Source organism: Pristiophorus japonicus, chromosome 31 (genome assembly GCF_044704955.1).
Source record: "Pristiophorus japonicus isolate sPriJap1 chromosome 31, sPriJap1.hap1, whole genome shotgun sequence".
NCBI lineage: Eukaryota > Metazoa > Chordata > Chondrichthyes > Pristiophoridae > Pristiophorus > Pristiophorus japonicus.
The window spans coordinates 12,203,885-12,221,723 of NC_092007.1; the positions used below are offsets into that span (position 1 = coordinate 12,203,885).

At 44.6% G+C, this 17,839-nt stretch overlaps 1 protein-coding gene across 1 annotated transcript; it reads right to left on the reverse strand.

Moving 5' to 3' along the window:
- Positions 1–1,622: 1,622 nt before the first annotated feature.
- On the reverse strand, positions 1,623–16,394 carry LOC139240355 (probable G-protein coupled receptor 139). The gene is made up of 5 exons (XM_070868826.1): positions 16,325–16,394; positions 14,982–15,870; positions 13,509–13,591; positions 5,561–5,647; positions 1,623–1,693 (listed from the first exon to the last, which is right to left on the reverse strand). The coding sequence occupies exons 1-5, from the start codon at positions 16,392–16,394 to the stop codon at positions 1,623–1,625; spliced, it is 1,200 nt and encodes a 399-aa protein (XP_070724927.1).
- Between the last annotated feature and the right edge of the window lie 1,445 nt (positions 16,395–17,839).

The window sequence follows — 17,839 nt, forward strand, 5'->3', positions numbered from 1 at the left end:
TTCCTACTTGCTTGCTGCACCCGCATGCTAGCTGTCTGTGTATTTTTGCACAAGAACACTCAAATCTGTCTGAACACCAGTATTTAAATGATTCTCACCATTTAAAAAATATTTTGTTTTCCTATTCTTTCTACCAAAGTTAATAATCTCAGATTTCCCCACATTATACTCCATCTGCCACCTTACTACCCACTCACTTAGTCTATCTATATCCCTTTGCAGACATTTTGTCTTCTCCTCACAGCTTACTGTCCTACCACGTTTTGAAACATTACACTCGGTCTCTTCACCTAGGTCATTCATATAGATTGTAAATAGCCAAGGCCCCAGCACTGATCCCTGCGGCACCCCCACGAGCTGCAGCCTGCTGACGTTAAATATACGTGTAAGGTGCGCATCTTGGTTAATGGAACGAGCCTGACAAGAACCTGCAGAATATTGCTGAGGGAAAGCCCCCATCGTGGGCAATTGATCGACATTCTGAGGGCGCTGCGCATTTACCAACGAGCTCAGACTCTGTGCCAAGTCAGGCGGTTGCTACCGGTATACCCGGTGAGGCACGAATGCCGTCTACCAGAACAGCGTGACTTTATGTTATTACCCAATCATGCCTGAGAAAATAACCTCAAATCCTTTGTTCCGAGTACAGAACGTAGGATTACGTCAGGGAGACCATTTCGTCAGCTACTATGAAGCCCCGTAGTATGTGACGTGGGTAGATGGGACAACATGGGTAGCCCCAGGCCTAACTAGATGTGCTGAAGTTCGGGGACACGTTCACTTGTCCCTTCGATGTGGCAGAACATGCAGCCCAAGCGTGCGGGTTTAAGTGGGATGTGATAGCATGTAGCTATACCGTGAAGGTAATTGCGGGACAGCATTTTCCCCGTACGATCTGCATATAGAGGGAAGGGTGAGTATTGTGTCACCACCATACAATGGCAATACCAGTATAGTGCCAACCTGAATTGTCCCAGCGGGATGGGAACATGTGCTATACCGCAGCCCAAACTGTAAGACTTGGGGCACGGGTTTCGTTCTGCATTTATCAGCAGAGGCAAGTAGATATTGCTGTGGAAGATGCATTAAAGAAGCAATTTCACCAGTACATGGTGCGATTTGACTTTGGCATCCCAGCTCCACCGGAACACTTGGCAAAGTTAATGAAATGTGTTTAACAGTTCCAAAGCCACTATTATGGCCTAAAAAAACCGTGAAGTATGTAAAGAAATGTTTAAGATTGCCGATGATACATCCTGGCTGGACATTATATCGAACAGTGAAAATCTTCCATGGATACGGATTGTCTCACATGTGTTGGTCGCTGTACAGCCAGGGATTGTGTTGCATTGTCTGATAATAACCTACCTTGTTAACAGGAGACGCCAGCAGCAGGAGTGTGTCACACTGATTCAGGAAACACAGACGAAAGGAGAGGATACTGAACTGAACTAAAAGTTACTGCGACTCGAAAAGTTCGAGTCCCTTTACCTCTGGTTCGATCTGTAAGACCACAGCATTCTTTTGTCTCATTTTCTGCAAATAACTGTGCTCGCAAACTGCTCAAAGATGGCAAAAAACCTATGATGACCATTTGTAAAGACACAGAAAGCATTGCGAATTCAAAAAGCTTTCTCCAGGGTTTTAACAGCTCGCAGCTGCAAAAAGACATTGCCTGGGAACAGTAATAGAGCTGCAACAAGGAGATACGAGAATGAAACTCACATACATTGTGAAAAACATTCGCTGTGAATTAAATCTGGACAATTATGTACACGGTGGGCAGTCATTCTGAAAAAAACAGTATAAAATGGCTGTGACACATGAGGGCAGCACTGCAATCCAGCGATTGGTAACCTGGTCAGTTACCAAGAGAATCAGGAGGTTAATTTCCAATCGCTAAGCACGGTTGGAGTTAACTCTCAGGTGTGAGTGTGTCTGCTTTGCGAGCACTTATGTAATCGGCAAATTTAACTGTTAGGAATTTTAACGGGATAGATCGCTGCAACATAATAATGAGAAATGATTGTGTATTTGATGCAATCGTGATTGCTTGTATCTCTTTTGGTTTACCTATTAAGATAACCCCAGTAGAGGGGTGGGTGACATACACCCGGAGTCTGTGTTGTTTTTGTCTCACAAGTCCAGCTCTGTAAAGTGTAGGGAAAAGACATAAACTTTACAGGTTAAACCTGTCTTAATTAACGTAAGTCTTACACAGAAACACACACACTAACACACACACAGGCACAGAAACACAACACACATAAGAACATCTTCGGATCAGGTGTCCACCATTTGACCACTCGAACCGGCTCCGCCATCAATAAGATCATAGCTGATCTGATCTTGGCCTCAACTCCACGAACCTGCCTGCTCCCCATACTCTGTGACTCCCCTATCATTCAAGAATCTGTCTATCAACACCATAAATATATTCACTGACCCACCCTCCACAGCTCTCTGGGGAAGAGAATTCTACAGATTCACAAGTCTCTCAGAGAAGAAATTCTTACCCATCTCCGTTTTAAATGGGCGCCCCTTTATTCTGAAAATATGCCCCCTACTTCTAGATTCCACCACAAGGGGAAGAATCCTCTCTGCATGTACACTGTCAAGTCTCCTCGGAATCTTATACATTTCAATAAAATCACCTCTCATTTTTCTAAGCTCCAATATATGCCCAACCTGCTGAAAGTTTCTTCAAAAGACAACCCCATCATTTCAGGAATCAACCTCATGAACCTTCACTGAACTGCCTCCAATGCAAGTATGTCCCTCCTTAAATAAAAATATCAAATCTGGACGCTGTACTCCAGGTGCGGCCTCACCAATATCCTGCAGAGTTGTCGCGGGACTTGTCTGCCTTGATACTCTATCCGCTTTGCAATAAAGGTGAACACTACGAGGACTAGACGGACTACATACAGGTTATCTTCTCAGGCAGTCCCTCGGGGTAGAGGATGAATTGCTTCCACAAACACGAGTTCTCAGGTGACTGATGAGCCCAATGCGGGACCCACAGTCTCTGTCAAAGGCGGTGTCTGGGGCAGACAGTGGTTGGAGGGATCGGTGGGTGGAGTCCTTGGCTTGTCATGCGCTCATTCCGCTGTTTGCGCTTGGCATCCGGTGCTCCCGTGAAAGAGACTCGAGGCATTCAGCACGTTCTCGGATGCTCCTCCTACACTTTGAGTGGATTTGGGTCAGGGATACCCAAGAGCCGTTGGTGATGTTACATATATTCAAGGAGGTTTTGAGGGTGTCCTTGAAGAGTTTCCTCTGCCCTCCGGGGGCTCGCTTGCCGTGACGTAGCTCGGAGTATAGTGCCTGTTTCGGAGTCTAGCATCGAGAATGCAGATGATGTGGCCCGCCCAGTGGAGCTGATCGAGTGTGGTCAGCACCTTGATACTGGGGATGTTGGCCTGAGAGAGAACGCTGACGTTGGTGCACCTATCCTCCCAGGGACTTTGCAGGATTTTGTGGAGGCAGCGTTGGTGGTACTTCTCCAGTGCTTTGAGGTGCCGACTGTATATTGTCCATGTGTCTCAGGCATATAGGAGGGTGGGTATCTATTGTGTATGGAGAAAGAGTCAGATTGAACGCGGTGAGCTCAATGTAAAGTGTGACCGTAGTATTTTATTGCAAGTCTCCAGAGTGCCTCTCCAACCTGTGAAGCCTTCTTAAATACCTGTTCTCCCAAGGGATGATGGGATCCCTTGGGACTCCAGGGAATGAGCCCTCTGGTGGCTGTACAGAGTAAATACAAGTCCACATATATAATAACATTCCTCCCCAAAGTCAATAGTGTAACTATTTACAATCTGAGTCGATCTGGGGCCCTTCTTGTCCTGGTCGATCGTCTCGGTGTGAAAGCTGGTGTTGTTGAGACATTTGTTGGGCCCTCGCTGGGCTGCTGTGCAGCTGGCCTTGCTGGGCTGCCTGGTGTGTTGGTCCCTGCAGGGCTGCTGTGAATGATTGGTTCTGCTTTGTGGTCAACCATAGTGTCGATTGCCACTGGTGTGTGTGTTGGGGGATCCAAAAAGGTAGGTTCCAATGTGGCTTGCTCAGGGTAGTCCATGAATCTGATTTTGATTTGGTCCAAGTGTTTCCGGTGAATTAATCCATTTGTAAGTTTGACCCGAAACTCCCTGCTCTCCTCTTTGGCCACATCAGTGCCGGGAAGTCACTTGGGACCTTGTCCATAATTTAATACAATTATCTCACATTCATTCCACTTGGAGTACGCATCTACAACCACAAGGAACATTTTACACAAGAATAGGCCTGCATAGTTGACTTGGACCCGAAGCCACGGTTTGGAGGGCCTAGACCATTAAATTAGCGTTGCCTCATGGGTACATTGCTCAACTGCAAGCATGTATTACATCTGTGAACGCAGGACTCCAAGTCCGCATCGATGCCGCGCCTCCACACGTGGGATCTGGCTTTCGCATTCATCATTACAATGCCTGGGTGGGTATTGTGAAGGCTATTGATGAAAGTTTCTCTGCCCTTCTTGGGGACCACTACTCGATTGCCTGTACAGACATTTCATCTTTGCGCTGCTGGAACGGAATTAACTCTTCCTGCATTTCCACTGGGACCCTGGACCAGCTCGCGTGAAGCACACAGCTTTTGACTGGAGATAATAAGGGGACCTGGTTTGTCCAGGTTTTGATCTGCCGGGCAGTGATGGGTGATTTCTCACTCTCAAATGCTTCCATAACCATGGCTAGATCTGCGGACTGTGCCATTTCCACCTCCGTCGTGGGCAATGGCAGCCTACTGAGAGCATAGGCGTAGTTTTCTGTGCTTGGCCTGTGGCGGAAGGCTTAGCTGTATGCGGACAACGTGAGCGCCCATTTTTGGATGCGGGCCGATGCGTTGGTATTTATCCCTTTACTCTCGGAAAACAAGGATATGAGTGGCTTATGGTCAGTTTCCAATATGAATTTTAGCCCAAACAAATATTGATGCATTTTATTTACCCTATAAACACACGCTAACACTTCTTTTTCAATCATGCTTTTGGTTCTCTCGGCCTTAGAGAGACACCTGGATGCATAAGCAACCGGTTGCAGTTTCCCAAAATCATTAGCTTGTTGCAATACACACCGGACGCCATATGACGACATATCACATGCTAATACCAAACGCTTACATGGATCATACAACACAAGCAATTTGTTTGAGCATAACAATTTTCTCGCTTTTACAAAGGCATTTTCTTGGCTTTTGCCCCAAGCCCATTCGCCCCCTTTTCCTAGTAAGACATGTAGTCATGCTAGCAGGGTGCTGAGACCCGGTAAGAAGTTAACAAAGTAGTTCAAGAGTCCCAGAAACGACCGCAGCTCCGTCATGTTCTGTGGCCTCAGTGCATTCTCGATTGCGTACCTCTTCGCGTTGGTGGGCCTGAGGCCATCCACCGCAATCCTCCTTCCCAGGAACTCCACTTCAAGCGCCAGGAAAATGCAGTTCGAGCGTTTTAACCTGAGCCCCACGCAGTTGAGTCGAATAAGAACCTCCTCCAGGTTCTGCAGATGCTCGACTGTGTTCTGACCGGTGAACAAGATGTCATCCTGGAAGACCACGGTGTCCGGGACCGACTTCACTAAACCTTCCATGCTTCTCTTGAATATCGCCGCCACTGATCGGATTCAAAACGGGTATCTGTTATAAACAAAAAGACCTTTGTGCGTGTTGATGCAGGTGAGGACCTTCGATGATTCCTCCAGTTCCTGCGTCATGTAGGCTGAGGTCAGATCCAGCTTCGTGAACGTCTTTCCTCCCACCAGCGTTGCAAAGAGTTCATCGGCTTTTGGTACTGGATGTTGGTCCCGCAGGGAGAACCGATTGATAGTTACATTGTAATCGCCACAGATTCTGACTGTGCCATCTCCCTTGAGAACTGGGAGAATAGGACTGGCCCACTCGCTGAACTCGATCGATGAAATGATGCCCTCTCGTTGCAGCTGGTCTAGTTCGATCTCTATCCTTTCTCTCATCATGTACAGTACTGCTTTCGCCTTGTGATGGATTGGGCGCACCCCCGGGATAAGGTGCATCTGCACTTTTGTTCCTTTGAAATTCCCGATGGCTGGTTCGAACAGTGAAGGAAATATGTTTCAGACCTGGGCACAGGAAGTGTCGGTAGCAGGCGATAGCGGTCGGACGTCGTTCCACTTCCAGCGTATTTTTCCCAGTCAGCTCCTGCCGAGCAGCATGGGACCATTGCCCGCTACCACCCAGAGTGGGAGCTTGTGCACCGCTCCATCATAAGAGACGTTTATGGTAGCACTGTCGATTACAGGAATCAGTTCGTTAGTGTAAGTTCTTAGTCTCGTGCAAACTGGAGTTAAGACTGGCCTTGAGGCCTTGTTGCACGACAACCTTTCAAAAGTATTTTTGCCCATGATGGACTGGCTCGCACCCATGTCCAGCTGCATTGACAGTGGGAGTTTATTTAGTTCAACATTCAGCATTATCGGGGGCCAATTCGTGGTGAATGTGTTCACCCCATGCAACTCTGCCTCTGAGGATCTGGTTCATCGTGATCCTCCGTGGATCTGTCCTCCTCTGCAACATGGTCGTTTACAGGTTTCACAGGCTTAGCAGCTCGCCTACACACTGGTTGGAAGTGTCCCATTGTTCCACAGCACTTGTAAACGTATCCTTTGAATCGACATGAATGGAAACGATGATCATCCCCACAGCGCCAACAAGGTGTTAATGGCCTTGATTCATCACTCTTGATGGTGGACTCTGAGACATTTGCGGACGTGTAGCTGCAGGTATGTGTGACCTACCCTGTACGTTACGATTCGAAAACAACATCACTTTGTTCACAGTACTTGTAGCAGCACTTGTGTGCTGACTGATTTGCTTAGTTCTGCCACTAGTGGCAATGAACGGCTGGGCTATCACTATGGCCTTACTCAAGGTTGGGGTCTCTACAGTCAAAAGCTTGCGAAGTAAGCTTTCGTGGCCAATGCCAAGTCCTAAAAAGTCTTTGAGATTGTGCTGCAAATGTCCTTCAAATTCGCAAAGTCTTGCAAGGCCTGTCAGCTCGGCGATATAGCTCGCCATTTCCTGGTCTTCAGACCTTTTGAGGTGTAGAGCCGGTGCCTCGCCAACAGAAAGCTTTCCTTCCGGTTCAAATGCTCTTGGCCCAGTGTGTGCAAATCATCGTCCAATTTCTCCATGGGTTTTGCTGGAGTGAGCAGATTCTTCATGAGGCCATACGTTGGTGCCCCACAGACAGTGAGGAGGATCACTCTACGTTTGTCAGTGCTCTCTTCCCCATCTAGCTCGTTGGCCATGAAGTATTGGTCGAGTCGCTCCACAAAAGTTTCGCAATCATCTCCCTCCAAAAATTTCTCCAGGATGCCCACTATTCTTTGCAACTTTGGGTTCGCTATCTGTATCTCATCGCCAGTTGTAGTGTATGGAGGAAGAGTCAGACTGAACACTGTGAGCTCAAATTAAAGTGTGATCTTAGTCTTTGATTGCAGGTCTGCAGAGTGCCTCTCAAACCTGTGAAGCCTTCTGAAATACCTGTACTCCCAAGGGATTATGGGACCCCTCGGAACTCCAGGGAATGAGCCCTCTGGTGGCTGTAAAAGTAAATACAAGTCAATATATACAACAGTATCACTGCAGCCCTGTCGACAATGAGATTAATGTCGGGCCTGAGATCACACTTCAACTAAACACATCTACTTCGAAACAGGATATACGTCACAGAAACATGCCATTCGGTTCAACCAGTCCATGCTGGTGTTTAGTATGCAGGTACAGCAAGTGATCAGGAAGGCCAATGGAATATTGGCTTTTATTGCAAAGGGGATGGAATATAAAAGCAGGTATGTCTTGCTATACTTATACAAGGTATTGCTGCGGCCACACCTGGAATACTGCATGTAGTTTTGTTTTCCATGTTTACGAAAGGATATACTTGCTATGGAGGCAGTTCAGCGAACGTTCACTAGGTTGATTCCGGAGATGAGTGGGTTAACTCATGAGGAATAGTTGAGTAGATTGGGCATTTACTCATTGGAATTCAGAAAAAATGAGAGGTGACCTTATCAAAATGTCTAAGATTATGAGGGGGCTTGTAATAGTGGAGGCAGAGAGGATGTTTCCTCTGATGGGGGAGACGAAACCGAGAGGGCATGGTCTTAGAATAAGGGGCCGACTATTTAAAACTGAGATGAGGACAAATTTCTTCTCTCAGAGGGGTGTAAATCTGTGGCATTCGCTGCCTCAGAGAGCTGTGGAAGGCGGGATATTGAGTAAGTTTAAGACAGAGGTAGACCATTTCTAAAACGATAAGGAAATAAAGGGTTATGGGGAGTGGGTTATTGATTCCTGCCCTGGGGTTGTTTGGTGGCACAGTGTAGAGGGAGCTTTACTCTGCATCTGACCCCGTGCTGAACCTGCTGTGGGAGTGTTTGATACGGACAGAGTAGAGGGAGGTTTACTCAGTGTCTAACCCCGTGCTGTACCTGCCCTGGGAGTGTTTGTTGGGACAATATAGAGGGAGCTTAACTCTGTATCAAACCCCGTGCTGTACCTGCCCTGGGATTGTTTGATGGGACAGTGTAGAGGGAGCTTTACTCTGTCTCAAACTCATGCATGTATCATGTATCAGTTTGCTCATGACGCAATGGATATTGCCAGGTCAGGCATGCAAATATAAGCCATAGCAGAAGGATTTTAATCAGGCGATGGGAATAGGTTACATAAATCTAAGGAGCCATAATATGTATTTGTTTCTATTTTAATATATACTTTTGTATACTTCCTAGCTGTGGTGCGTAAAGAGTTGGGTGGATTATTTGCATCTTCTCGATGTGCTATATTGATGTACGAGGTGTCTAAAGTGCTAATGGAATTTGTATATCTTCTCAGAGTACTGTAGAACATGTAATTACATGAGAGACATATAAAAGAGTGGACTGAAGTTCGATGGGAGAAAACTTTTGTTTCCCACGCAGGCTGGATTCGGGTTATTCTGGCCAATTGTTGCTGCTGGTGTCCCGGGTGCTCGAACTTCATTTGGTTTTCGTGATTATCCCCCCAAATTATCCGGTTACGCTGGGGATCTATCAGTACCCCTATCTCACTTAAGATATGGATGCCCAGTATGCTGCCTTCTGTGTTCTGACAGTACCAAAACCGAGTAGGTAACATTAATTCCTGTACTTCTAATAACACCATCTCACTTAGGGTTGCTTTCTGATAACCCGCACCCACACCTTGGATGTTTACAGTCCTGCGGGTTTGGGGAAAATCTAAGTTGGTTATGGAAACGGACGCTCCATTTTGATGATATCCTCATTAAAGGGTGTCTCAGGTCGGGGCGGTGGTGGCAGTGGTAGCAGTGATGCTGGTACCTGTCTGAGCATGTCCATCAGCTCTTCCCTGGTTAATGATGTTCCCTTCTTTGCCTGTTGTGGGCCTTGCCTCCCTGCGCCTCCTCCCTTACTCCAGCAATCTTTGGCCAAATGTCCAAGTTTACCACAATTGTGACATCTCCCTTGAGAATTTCCGTAACCTCTTCTTTTCTGTGGACAATTCCTCCTGAAGTGGCCTCCCTTATTACAGTTAAAACATATCAGGGAAGCTGCGTAGGGGTGTATCTCCTCCTCCTTCGTCTCTGCTGCAACCGCTGTTGCTGCTATTTTTGCTATTTTCTCCTTTTGTTCTAACTTTAACTCCTCTCCATGTTCTGCCCATTCCAAAGTTTCATCGTAATTATCTACTATCATAAATCCTAACGTAATTATCTTTGGATGTGCATCTCCCAGTCCGTCTTTAAACATTTTCAAGAATGCTGCACATTTTTGTCAGGGTCATCAACCCCAGAGTGGTCTTTGTATTCAATCCATTATCGTTCCCTGTACTCCCCTAACCTTTCGCCTGCCTTTTGAATCACATTCATATTCTACTCCAATCTTTTGTCAGAATTCTGTATTTCTACTATTTTGACTTCGGTGTTGGTAACTTATTCAATAGAATTTGTCTCTGCTGTGGGCTGAGAGGTCCCTCCTGTGTGGTAATGTCGGCTGCTCTACGTCCATTGGTGGGAATGGTGGGGACGCTGATATGTAGCCATTATCCTGTGCTGCGGGCCGCTCGACTGCACACTCGTTATCCCTGTCTGGTTGACTGTTAGTTTGAGGTTGTGGACCATGAGGTACATTGGCTCTATTACCACAGGTGATGGTGTTACAGCTGTGTATTGCACTATCCGTCTGCTCCTGTCTTACATAGAAACATAGAAACATAGAAAATAGTTGCAGGAGTAGGCCAATCGGCCCTTCGAGCCCGCACCGCCATTCAATGAGTTCATAGAAACATTGAAACATAGAAAATAGGTGCAGGAGTAGGCCATTCGGCCCTTCTAGCCTGCACCGCCATTCAATGAGTTCACGGCTGAACATCTCTTCCAGCTTATTTATCTTAAATTCTGTCTCTTGAATTTGGTTTGTTTGAGTATCTGTGCTCTGTAGCAGGTGAGTATTATTGCATAGGCATTCTCTGGACTCTGGGGTGGTACCAGCAGATTGGAAAGCAGCGAATGTAACACTTCTGTTTAAAAAAGGGGACAGACAAAAGGCAGGTAACTATAGGCCAGTTAGTTTAACATCTGTAGTAGGGAAAATGCTTGAAACTATCATTAAAGAAGAAATAGCGGAACATCTAGATAGGAATAGCGCAATCAAGCAGACGCAGCATAGATTCATGAAGGGGAAATCATGCTTATCTAATTTATTGTAATTCTTTAGGGATATAATGAGCATGGTGGATAGAGGTGTACCGACGGATGTGGTGTATTTAGATTTCCTAAAGGCATTCGATAAGGTGCCACACAAAAGGTTACTGCACAAGATAGAGGTACGCGGAGTCAGAGGAAATGTATGAGGATGGATAGAGAATTGGCTGGCGAACAGAAAGCAGAGAGTCGGGATAAATGCGTCCTTTTCTGGGTGGAAATCGGTGGTTAGTGGTGTGCCACAGGGATCGGTGCTGGGACCACAACTGTTTACAATATACATAGATGACCTGGAAGAGTTGACAGAGTGTAGTGTAACAAAATGTGTAGATTACACAAATATTCGTGGGAAAGCGGGTTGTGTAGAGGACACAGAGAGGCTGCAACGAGATTTGGATAGGTTAAGCGAATGGGCTAAGGTTTGTCAGATGGAATACAATGTCGGAAAGTGTGCGGTCATCCACTTTGGGAAAAAAAACAGTAAAAGGGAATATTATTTGAATGGGGAGAAATTACAACATGCTGAGGTGCAGAGGGACCTGGTGGTCCTTGTGCATGAATCCCAAAAATTTAGTTTGCAGGTGCAGCAGGTAATCAGGAAGGCGAATGGAATGTTGGCCTTCATTGCGAGAGGGATGGAGCACAAAAGCAGGGAGGTCCTGCTGCAACTATATCGGGTATTGGTAAGGCCGCACCTGGAGTACTGCGTGCAGGTTTGGTTACCTTACTTAAGGAAAGATATACTGGCTTTGGAGGGGGTACAGAGACGATTAACTAGGCTGATTCCGGAGAACAGGGGGTTACCTTATGAAGATAGATTGAGTAGACTGGGTCTTTACTCGTTGGAGTTCAGAAGGATGAGGGGTGATCTTTTAGAAACATTTAAAATAATGAAAGGGATAGACAAGATAGAGGCGGAGAGGTTGTTTCCACTGCTCAGGGAGACTAGAACTAGGGAGCACAGACTCAAAATTCGGGGAAGCCAATTTAAAACCGAGTTGAGAATGAATTTCTTCTCCCAGGGGGCTGTGAATCTGTGGAATTCTCTGCCCAAGGAAGCAGTTGAGGCTAGCTCATTGAATGTTTTCAAGTCACAGATAAATAGATTTTTAACCAATAAGGGAATTAAGGGTTACGGGGAGCGGGCAGGTAAGTGGAGCTGAGTCCACGGCCGGATCAGCCATGATCTTGTTGAATGGTGGAGCAGGCTCGAGGGGCTAGATGGCCTACTCCTGTTCCTAATTCTTATGTTCTTATGTTCTTCGTTTTATTTCTGTTCTAAAAATCCCACCATTTCCTCCATCTGTCAAGTGAGTCTTTCTTTTATTAAGAAATCCAAATTAATAATGTCCAGTACAAAACAGCTGTCAATGAAAAGGTTTAACTCCTTTAGAGGTTTGTAAGAAGGCCGGACGTCATTATGTGACTTCGCATAATCATGACATTGTTTTTCCCAAGTCTTTGTGCTTTCAAAACTGGCTTAGGAATTGGAACTCCATTAAAACAGCATAAATCATTAGTAAAGTTGTCATAATAAAACCTTCTCATTGGGAAAGACAGCATTTTAGATTAATCTCCAATTTGTCTAAACTTCCAATTTTAATACTTGGCAAAGATTTTTTCACTGATTTCAAACAAGACCACACATTTTTAATAGCTATTTTGTTGACTGAAATCCAATTTTACCACAAGCTATATGCAATCCAGCATTTCATTTTTACGGTCCCATTCACTGAGCAAATCTTGTGTTTTATTTCTCTCTGCACAAAATTTAAACTTCTGTGCCGGTTCCAGCTTTTTTAAGAATTCTCTAATTCCCAGTTTTTCCTTCCTTTGCGGAGTTCGCATAACTTATGTTTTTTTGCACTTTTGAATCCAAACATAATCATTTTTCTTTTTTGATGATCTTCCTCCATTCCATAGTTAAACATCTTTGTGTCTCTTTCTCGGCACAATACTTCTGTGTCGGGTTTATCTCGTAAGTTTTTATATATAAACCAATATTTTTTTCACAGCTAATTTAATCTCCTTTCTTCAAATTAGGTTTTGTATTTTGATGATTTCCTCCAGTCCATTTTTCGAAAGGTCTCTATTTCTCTTTCTAGCAGCTGCAGCTTTCAAGGTTGCATTTTTATCTTTTAATATAAACACGCTGTCCTTTTTAAATTCAACGTGTTTTTCCAGCAATTTTCTTTTATTAATTTTCCATTTTTCTCAGCTAGCATTGTATCCCACTGGCCAGTTTTCCTAGGATCCTGGGGTTCCATCCCACTCTTTAGGTTGTATTCCTTCTTCTTTGCACTGCACACGATCAATACCGGCGTCTCCGTGTTATTACCATGTCACGCTTCGGGACATACACCTTAATTTTCCTCTAACGATCGCTGGGGTCCTCTTCCCCCTTCTTTTTCAGGCAATAAAGCTATCCCGCCCGTGGTTTTCATCCTCCGTGGTTCGCTGTAACTTGTTCAACAGATTTCCCCTTCTAATTCTTTATACAGATTACCTCCTTCCCCATCAATGCTACAGCTGCAGGTGTTACAAAACATACTCACTGCCATTCAGCTGTCACATCATCCATGTCAGAGGGTCTGCATCCTGTTCGTGACGCCAAAGGTAGGGGTTAAAAAGGAAGCTTCTCTCCTTCAAGGTGGACTAACTGATATAGTTAATCGACACCTACCCTTCTGTTGGGGAAAAAGGAGGCTTCGCTCCCTCAAGGTGGACTAACTGATGTAGTTAATCGATACCTCGCCCTTCTCCTGTTGTATATCGACCACGGAAGTGAACACACGAAATCCCAGGTTCAATCGGCTTTTATAACGAACAATTGCAAGGGAAGGTTCAGTCGTGGAACCTCCGAAATACAAGAATTTTCAAGCATAATTTATACAGGTTTTGGAGAGGAGCTATCCTCCTCAAAATCATCGATAGGTCTACTGTTATCAGCGAAGTGATATTGATTTGTCGACTCTTATCAGACGGGCTCTGAGTGGTACATGCAACTGTGCATCTCTCATCATTGTTTTGTTCCATTTTGCCCTCTACCCCAGTCTATCCGAGGCCGAGGGTGGTTTGTACTGGCTTCTTAATCACTTCCTCATGGACTTTTAAACAAAACAACTGACTTCGGCTGTTTAAGTGTTACTAACGTTAAGCTACAGTTTAATTCGTATGTGTGCTATGCCTGTATAAGGAAGTTTTAACAACATAGGCAATTATATGTTCACTACCTTCAGGATAATTCTGACCCCCTATTTGCAACCTTACAATTTATCCCTCGCAGCTAACAATGCCACACCATTGTTCTTTTGCCTCTCCTTCCTAAATATGGAACATCCTTGGATATTCAGTTCCCAACCCTGGTCACCTTGCAACCATGTTTCCATAATTGCAACGATATCGTATCCGTTTATATCCGATTGCTTGCATCAATTGATGGTTTAGCAAATTATGAAAGTCATTATTTTAACATTCATTTCCTGTATCTGAGGAGTGACCTTGACACAGAATATCAATAATATTACTCATCAGGACTTTATCAACAGCACAATACAAGAGCCAGCTCCATCTTTCTGCTGAGTCAGAGACAGCAGTCGGTGCACAATCGACAATTTCAGTCAGTATCTGGGACACAAGAGGTCAAAGGTCACATCGATGAACCGAGTTCCAACTGTTTTCTCCACTGATCACGTGACAAAAGCCTGCTCTATTTGTCACTGAGGAATGGTGTCCAATAGAGAAACTCGCGCCTGTATTATTCACACCAAACTTACAGGAAAATTACCAATATCGGCGAGCACAAGATCTTTGATGATTTTAGCAGAGAATTAAACTTTGTTGATCATTTTTAAGTGCGACGCCTGATCCCTTCATCTGCAGTGCATGGTGGATTCCTGTCTTGTCCAGATGTCCGGCTCCACTGCTGAACTCATCATTGTTATCCTTGATCCCTGAACGTGACTGTGCTTCATTTGCAGGAATAGATTATGTTTACTCAGCGAAACAAGTGCGAAAAACTAAAGCAATGCATAAATCAAACACATGCTACAACATGGCTAAAATGTTCACACAAGATCTCACCAATTTTTCAATCACCAGAGAAAACGGATGTTCTACGGTGGAAATAGAGGTAAAATTGATCTTTAGAGACGAGGACGCTTTCTTTAGAATTGAATCGTTTTATTGTCTTTTTCTAACCAACCTCAGAATGAATGTCCAGGGAGATTTCACCACTGTCTTCAGCTCTTCTCTGAATTTCCTCTGGGTCGCTGCATAAATACACGGGTTTTGAATGCAACTCAAAAACTTTAACATTATTCCTGTTTCAGTGGCGATATATCCAGGGTCTGTGCGGTCACCTCGGTAATAATTAATGCCTGCCAACCTGGTAGTTACCAAACTCACAGCAGCAGTCAGCCACAACAATGTAAAACTGCCCGATATAGCGAAGAGTAAAATTATGGATTTCTTTCGGTTCTCCATCTCTGAATCCCTCTGTTTTTCACTCCTGTGGCCCCTGAGTCCCCTGCGGGATCTACTGGCCACTAAAATACGTCTGCCTGTCAAACAATTTAACAAGGCAATTAAAGTAAAGGGATACCAAATGCCCCAGGCGCTGTGAAACCAGATGTATGCCGCTCCTGGAGGAGAGGAAACAAATGCTACACTTGTCACGCAGCCCCAATGTACCTTGTTAATTGTTTGATGAGGTTCAAATGCAAGCAAAACAGGGATGTTCTTTAAAAAGATGAGGACTGTGAAAGCTGTTATAACCATGGCCGCAGTTCTCTTGGTGCAATACTTTGTTTTAAACTTCTGGCAGCAGATAACCACAAATCGGTCAAATGTGAAGGAAACAGTGAACCAAACAGACAAATCAAGGTTGACAGCAGTCATGTATAAAATGAGCTTACACACGGGAGTGTGGGACAGGAATGAAAATGGAAAGCGATTACTGAAAATATGGTGCAGCATTACATTGACGATCATGACCAGTAGATCCACGGATGCCATGGCGATCATGTAGACAGAGATACACTTGGAAAGGCCACAGTTCCTTCGGGATAAAATAACAATTGTCACCAAGTTCGCTGTAAGGAAAAGAGAGCAGAGAAATAATGTTGGAGTGTCTGATTGAAATGTAAAAATATAGATGGTAATATCTGGTGAGAGCATTTTGCTCCATTCGGTGTTACTGTCAGCACGGACCAGTGTGGAATATGATTAATAATGGACCTCTAACCTTCAAAAGCAACCCACATACTTTACTGAGCTGCTGCAGTGCTCACTGTGCACGGGGCATCAAGACAATCCAGAAATCAGCCAAAATCCTTGTACTGTAGTTTCAGAGAATATTGTAACTTCATTAATGATATCAGCTTAAGGGGAAAGCAGAAAGTGTGGATGGGCGCTTCAGTGAGATTGTTCCAGTCTCTACTGACCCTGTAATACTGCCATCTAGAAAACACGTTATCTTATCCGACATGTGGTCAGAACAGGAGTCAGTTCACACAGATCAATAACAAACAGGTTAAGATGACTCACCTGGTACACCGATGACTGCGAGAATCGGGAAATAAATCGCTTTTATCTGTAGCATCATTAGTTGGCCCATTTTCGTGACAGTGGATGTGTTCGTTTGGAACTGAAATATTCTGATAGGCACACGTCTGAGGCAATGGAAGGGAACATATATTTATCCACACGTCAATCCACCAGAGAGTCAATCAGGTTAACTCATAATTAGCATTATTTACAGTCATTTAACAAATAGACTGAGGTAAATTGTTTTCGTCTGATTCATCAGATTAATGAAATAATTGAATGTGTTAGCGGGAATTTTCTAAAAAGCGTGCTCAAATAAAATCTTCATTACAATTTGAATGGTCAATCTCACAGTACAGCTGCTGAGCCTATTACTACAGGAGCAGTGATGGCAGCTCCTGTAGCCCTGCATGTCCTGCCCCTATCCTTGACTCAGTCTGATTGGTCAAACCCGTCCAGAACAGCTGGTGAGCCATGTCATGCACAATTGGTTGTGAGCACAGTCGTAGGGCATTGAAGGTAACCGCATTCCTCTGGTAGTTGTTGTAAACCTACACTTACATTTGAGGTGAGAGTGCTTCTCTTGTAACTGTGGATGACCCACACTTAAAATCGTGGTGATCTTACATCTCTGGTACTATTCATAGCACTACATTTCCAACAGAGGAGAAAGTGCCACTGCAGTTCCAGTTGTACACTGAACTTATACTCGAGGTAATCTTGCTCCTCTGGCACCAGCGATAACGCTGAACTCAGTCAGGTGCTGGTCGTGAATGTCCTGATCGAGTGGTTTCCTGCACTTACAGCAGCGGTGCTCCAGCTTGTTCTGCACCATTGGCACACCAACAGTTGCTCTCGATGTGACCGTGTTCCACCGATAGCAGCGATACCAACACAATTACACTGGCACTGACAGTGCGCTTCTGATATTAGTGGTAAACGAAAATTATTTCGAGCTGACAGTGCTCTGCTGGTATAGAATCATAGAATCTTGGAAGTTTACAGCATGAAAGGAGACCATTTCAGCCGAACATGTCCGCGCTGGCCATCAAACAGCTATCCAGCCTACACAATTTTACAGTTCTAGGTCCATACGCCTTCATATCTACCTTATCCACCTGAACTGCTAATTTCAGGGCTCTGTTTACATGTACTTCATGGTCCCTTTTTTCCTCTACACTTTGCAGTGTCCTACCCTTTAATGTGTATTCCATTTCCTGTTTACCACCCCAAATGCATTACCTCATAATTCTACGGATTAATTCCATTTGCCTCTGCTCTGCCCACCTAACCAGTTCATTGATATCTTACTGCAGTCTACAGCGTTCTTCTTCATTATCATCGACACAGCTGACTTTTAGTAACATCTGAAAATTTCTTAATCATACCACGTATATTCAAGTCTAAACCGTTGATATACCACATAGAGCAATGGATCTAATACTGAGCCCTGCGGATCACCACTGGTAAAAACATTTCAGTCACAAATTGGCCAAACACCAAACAACCATTACG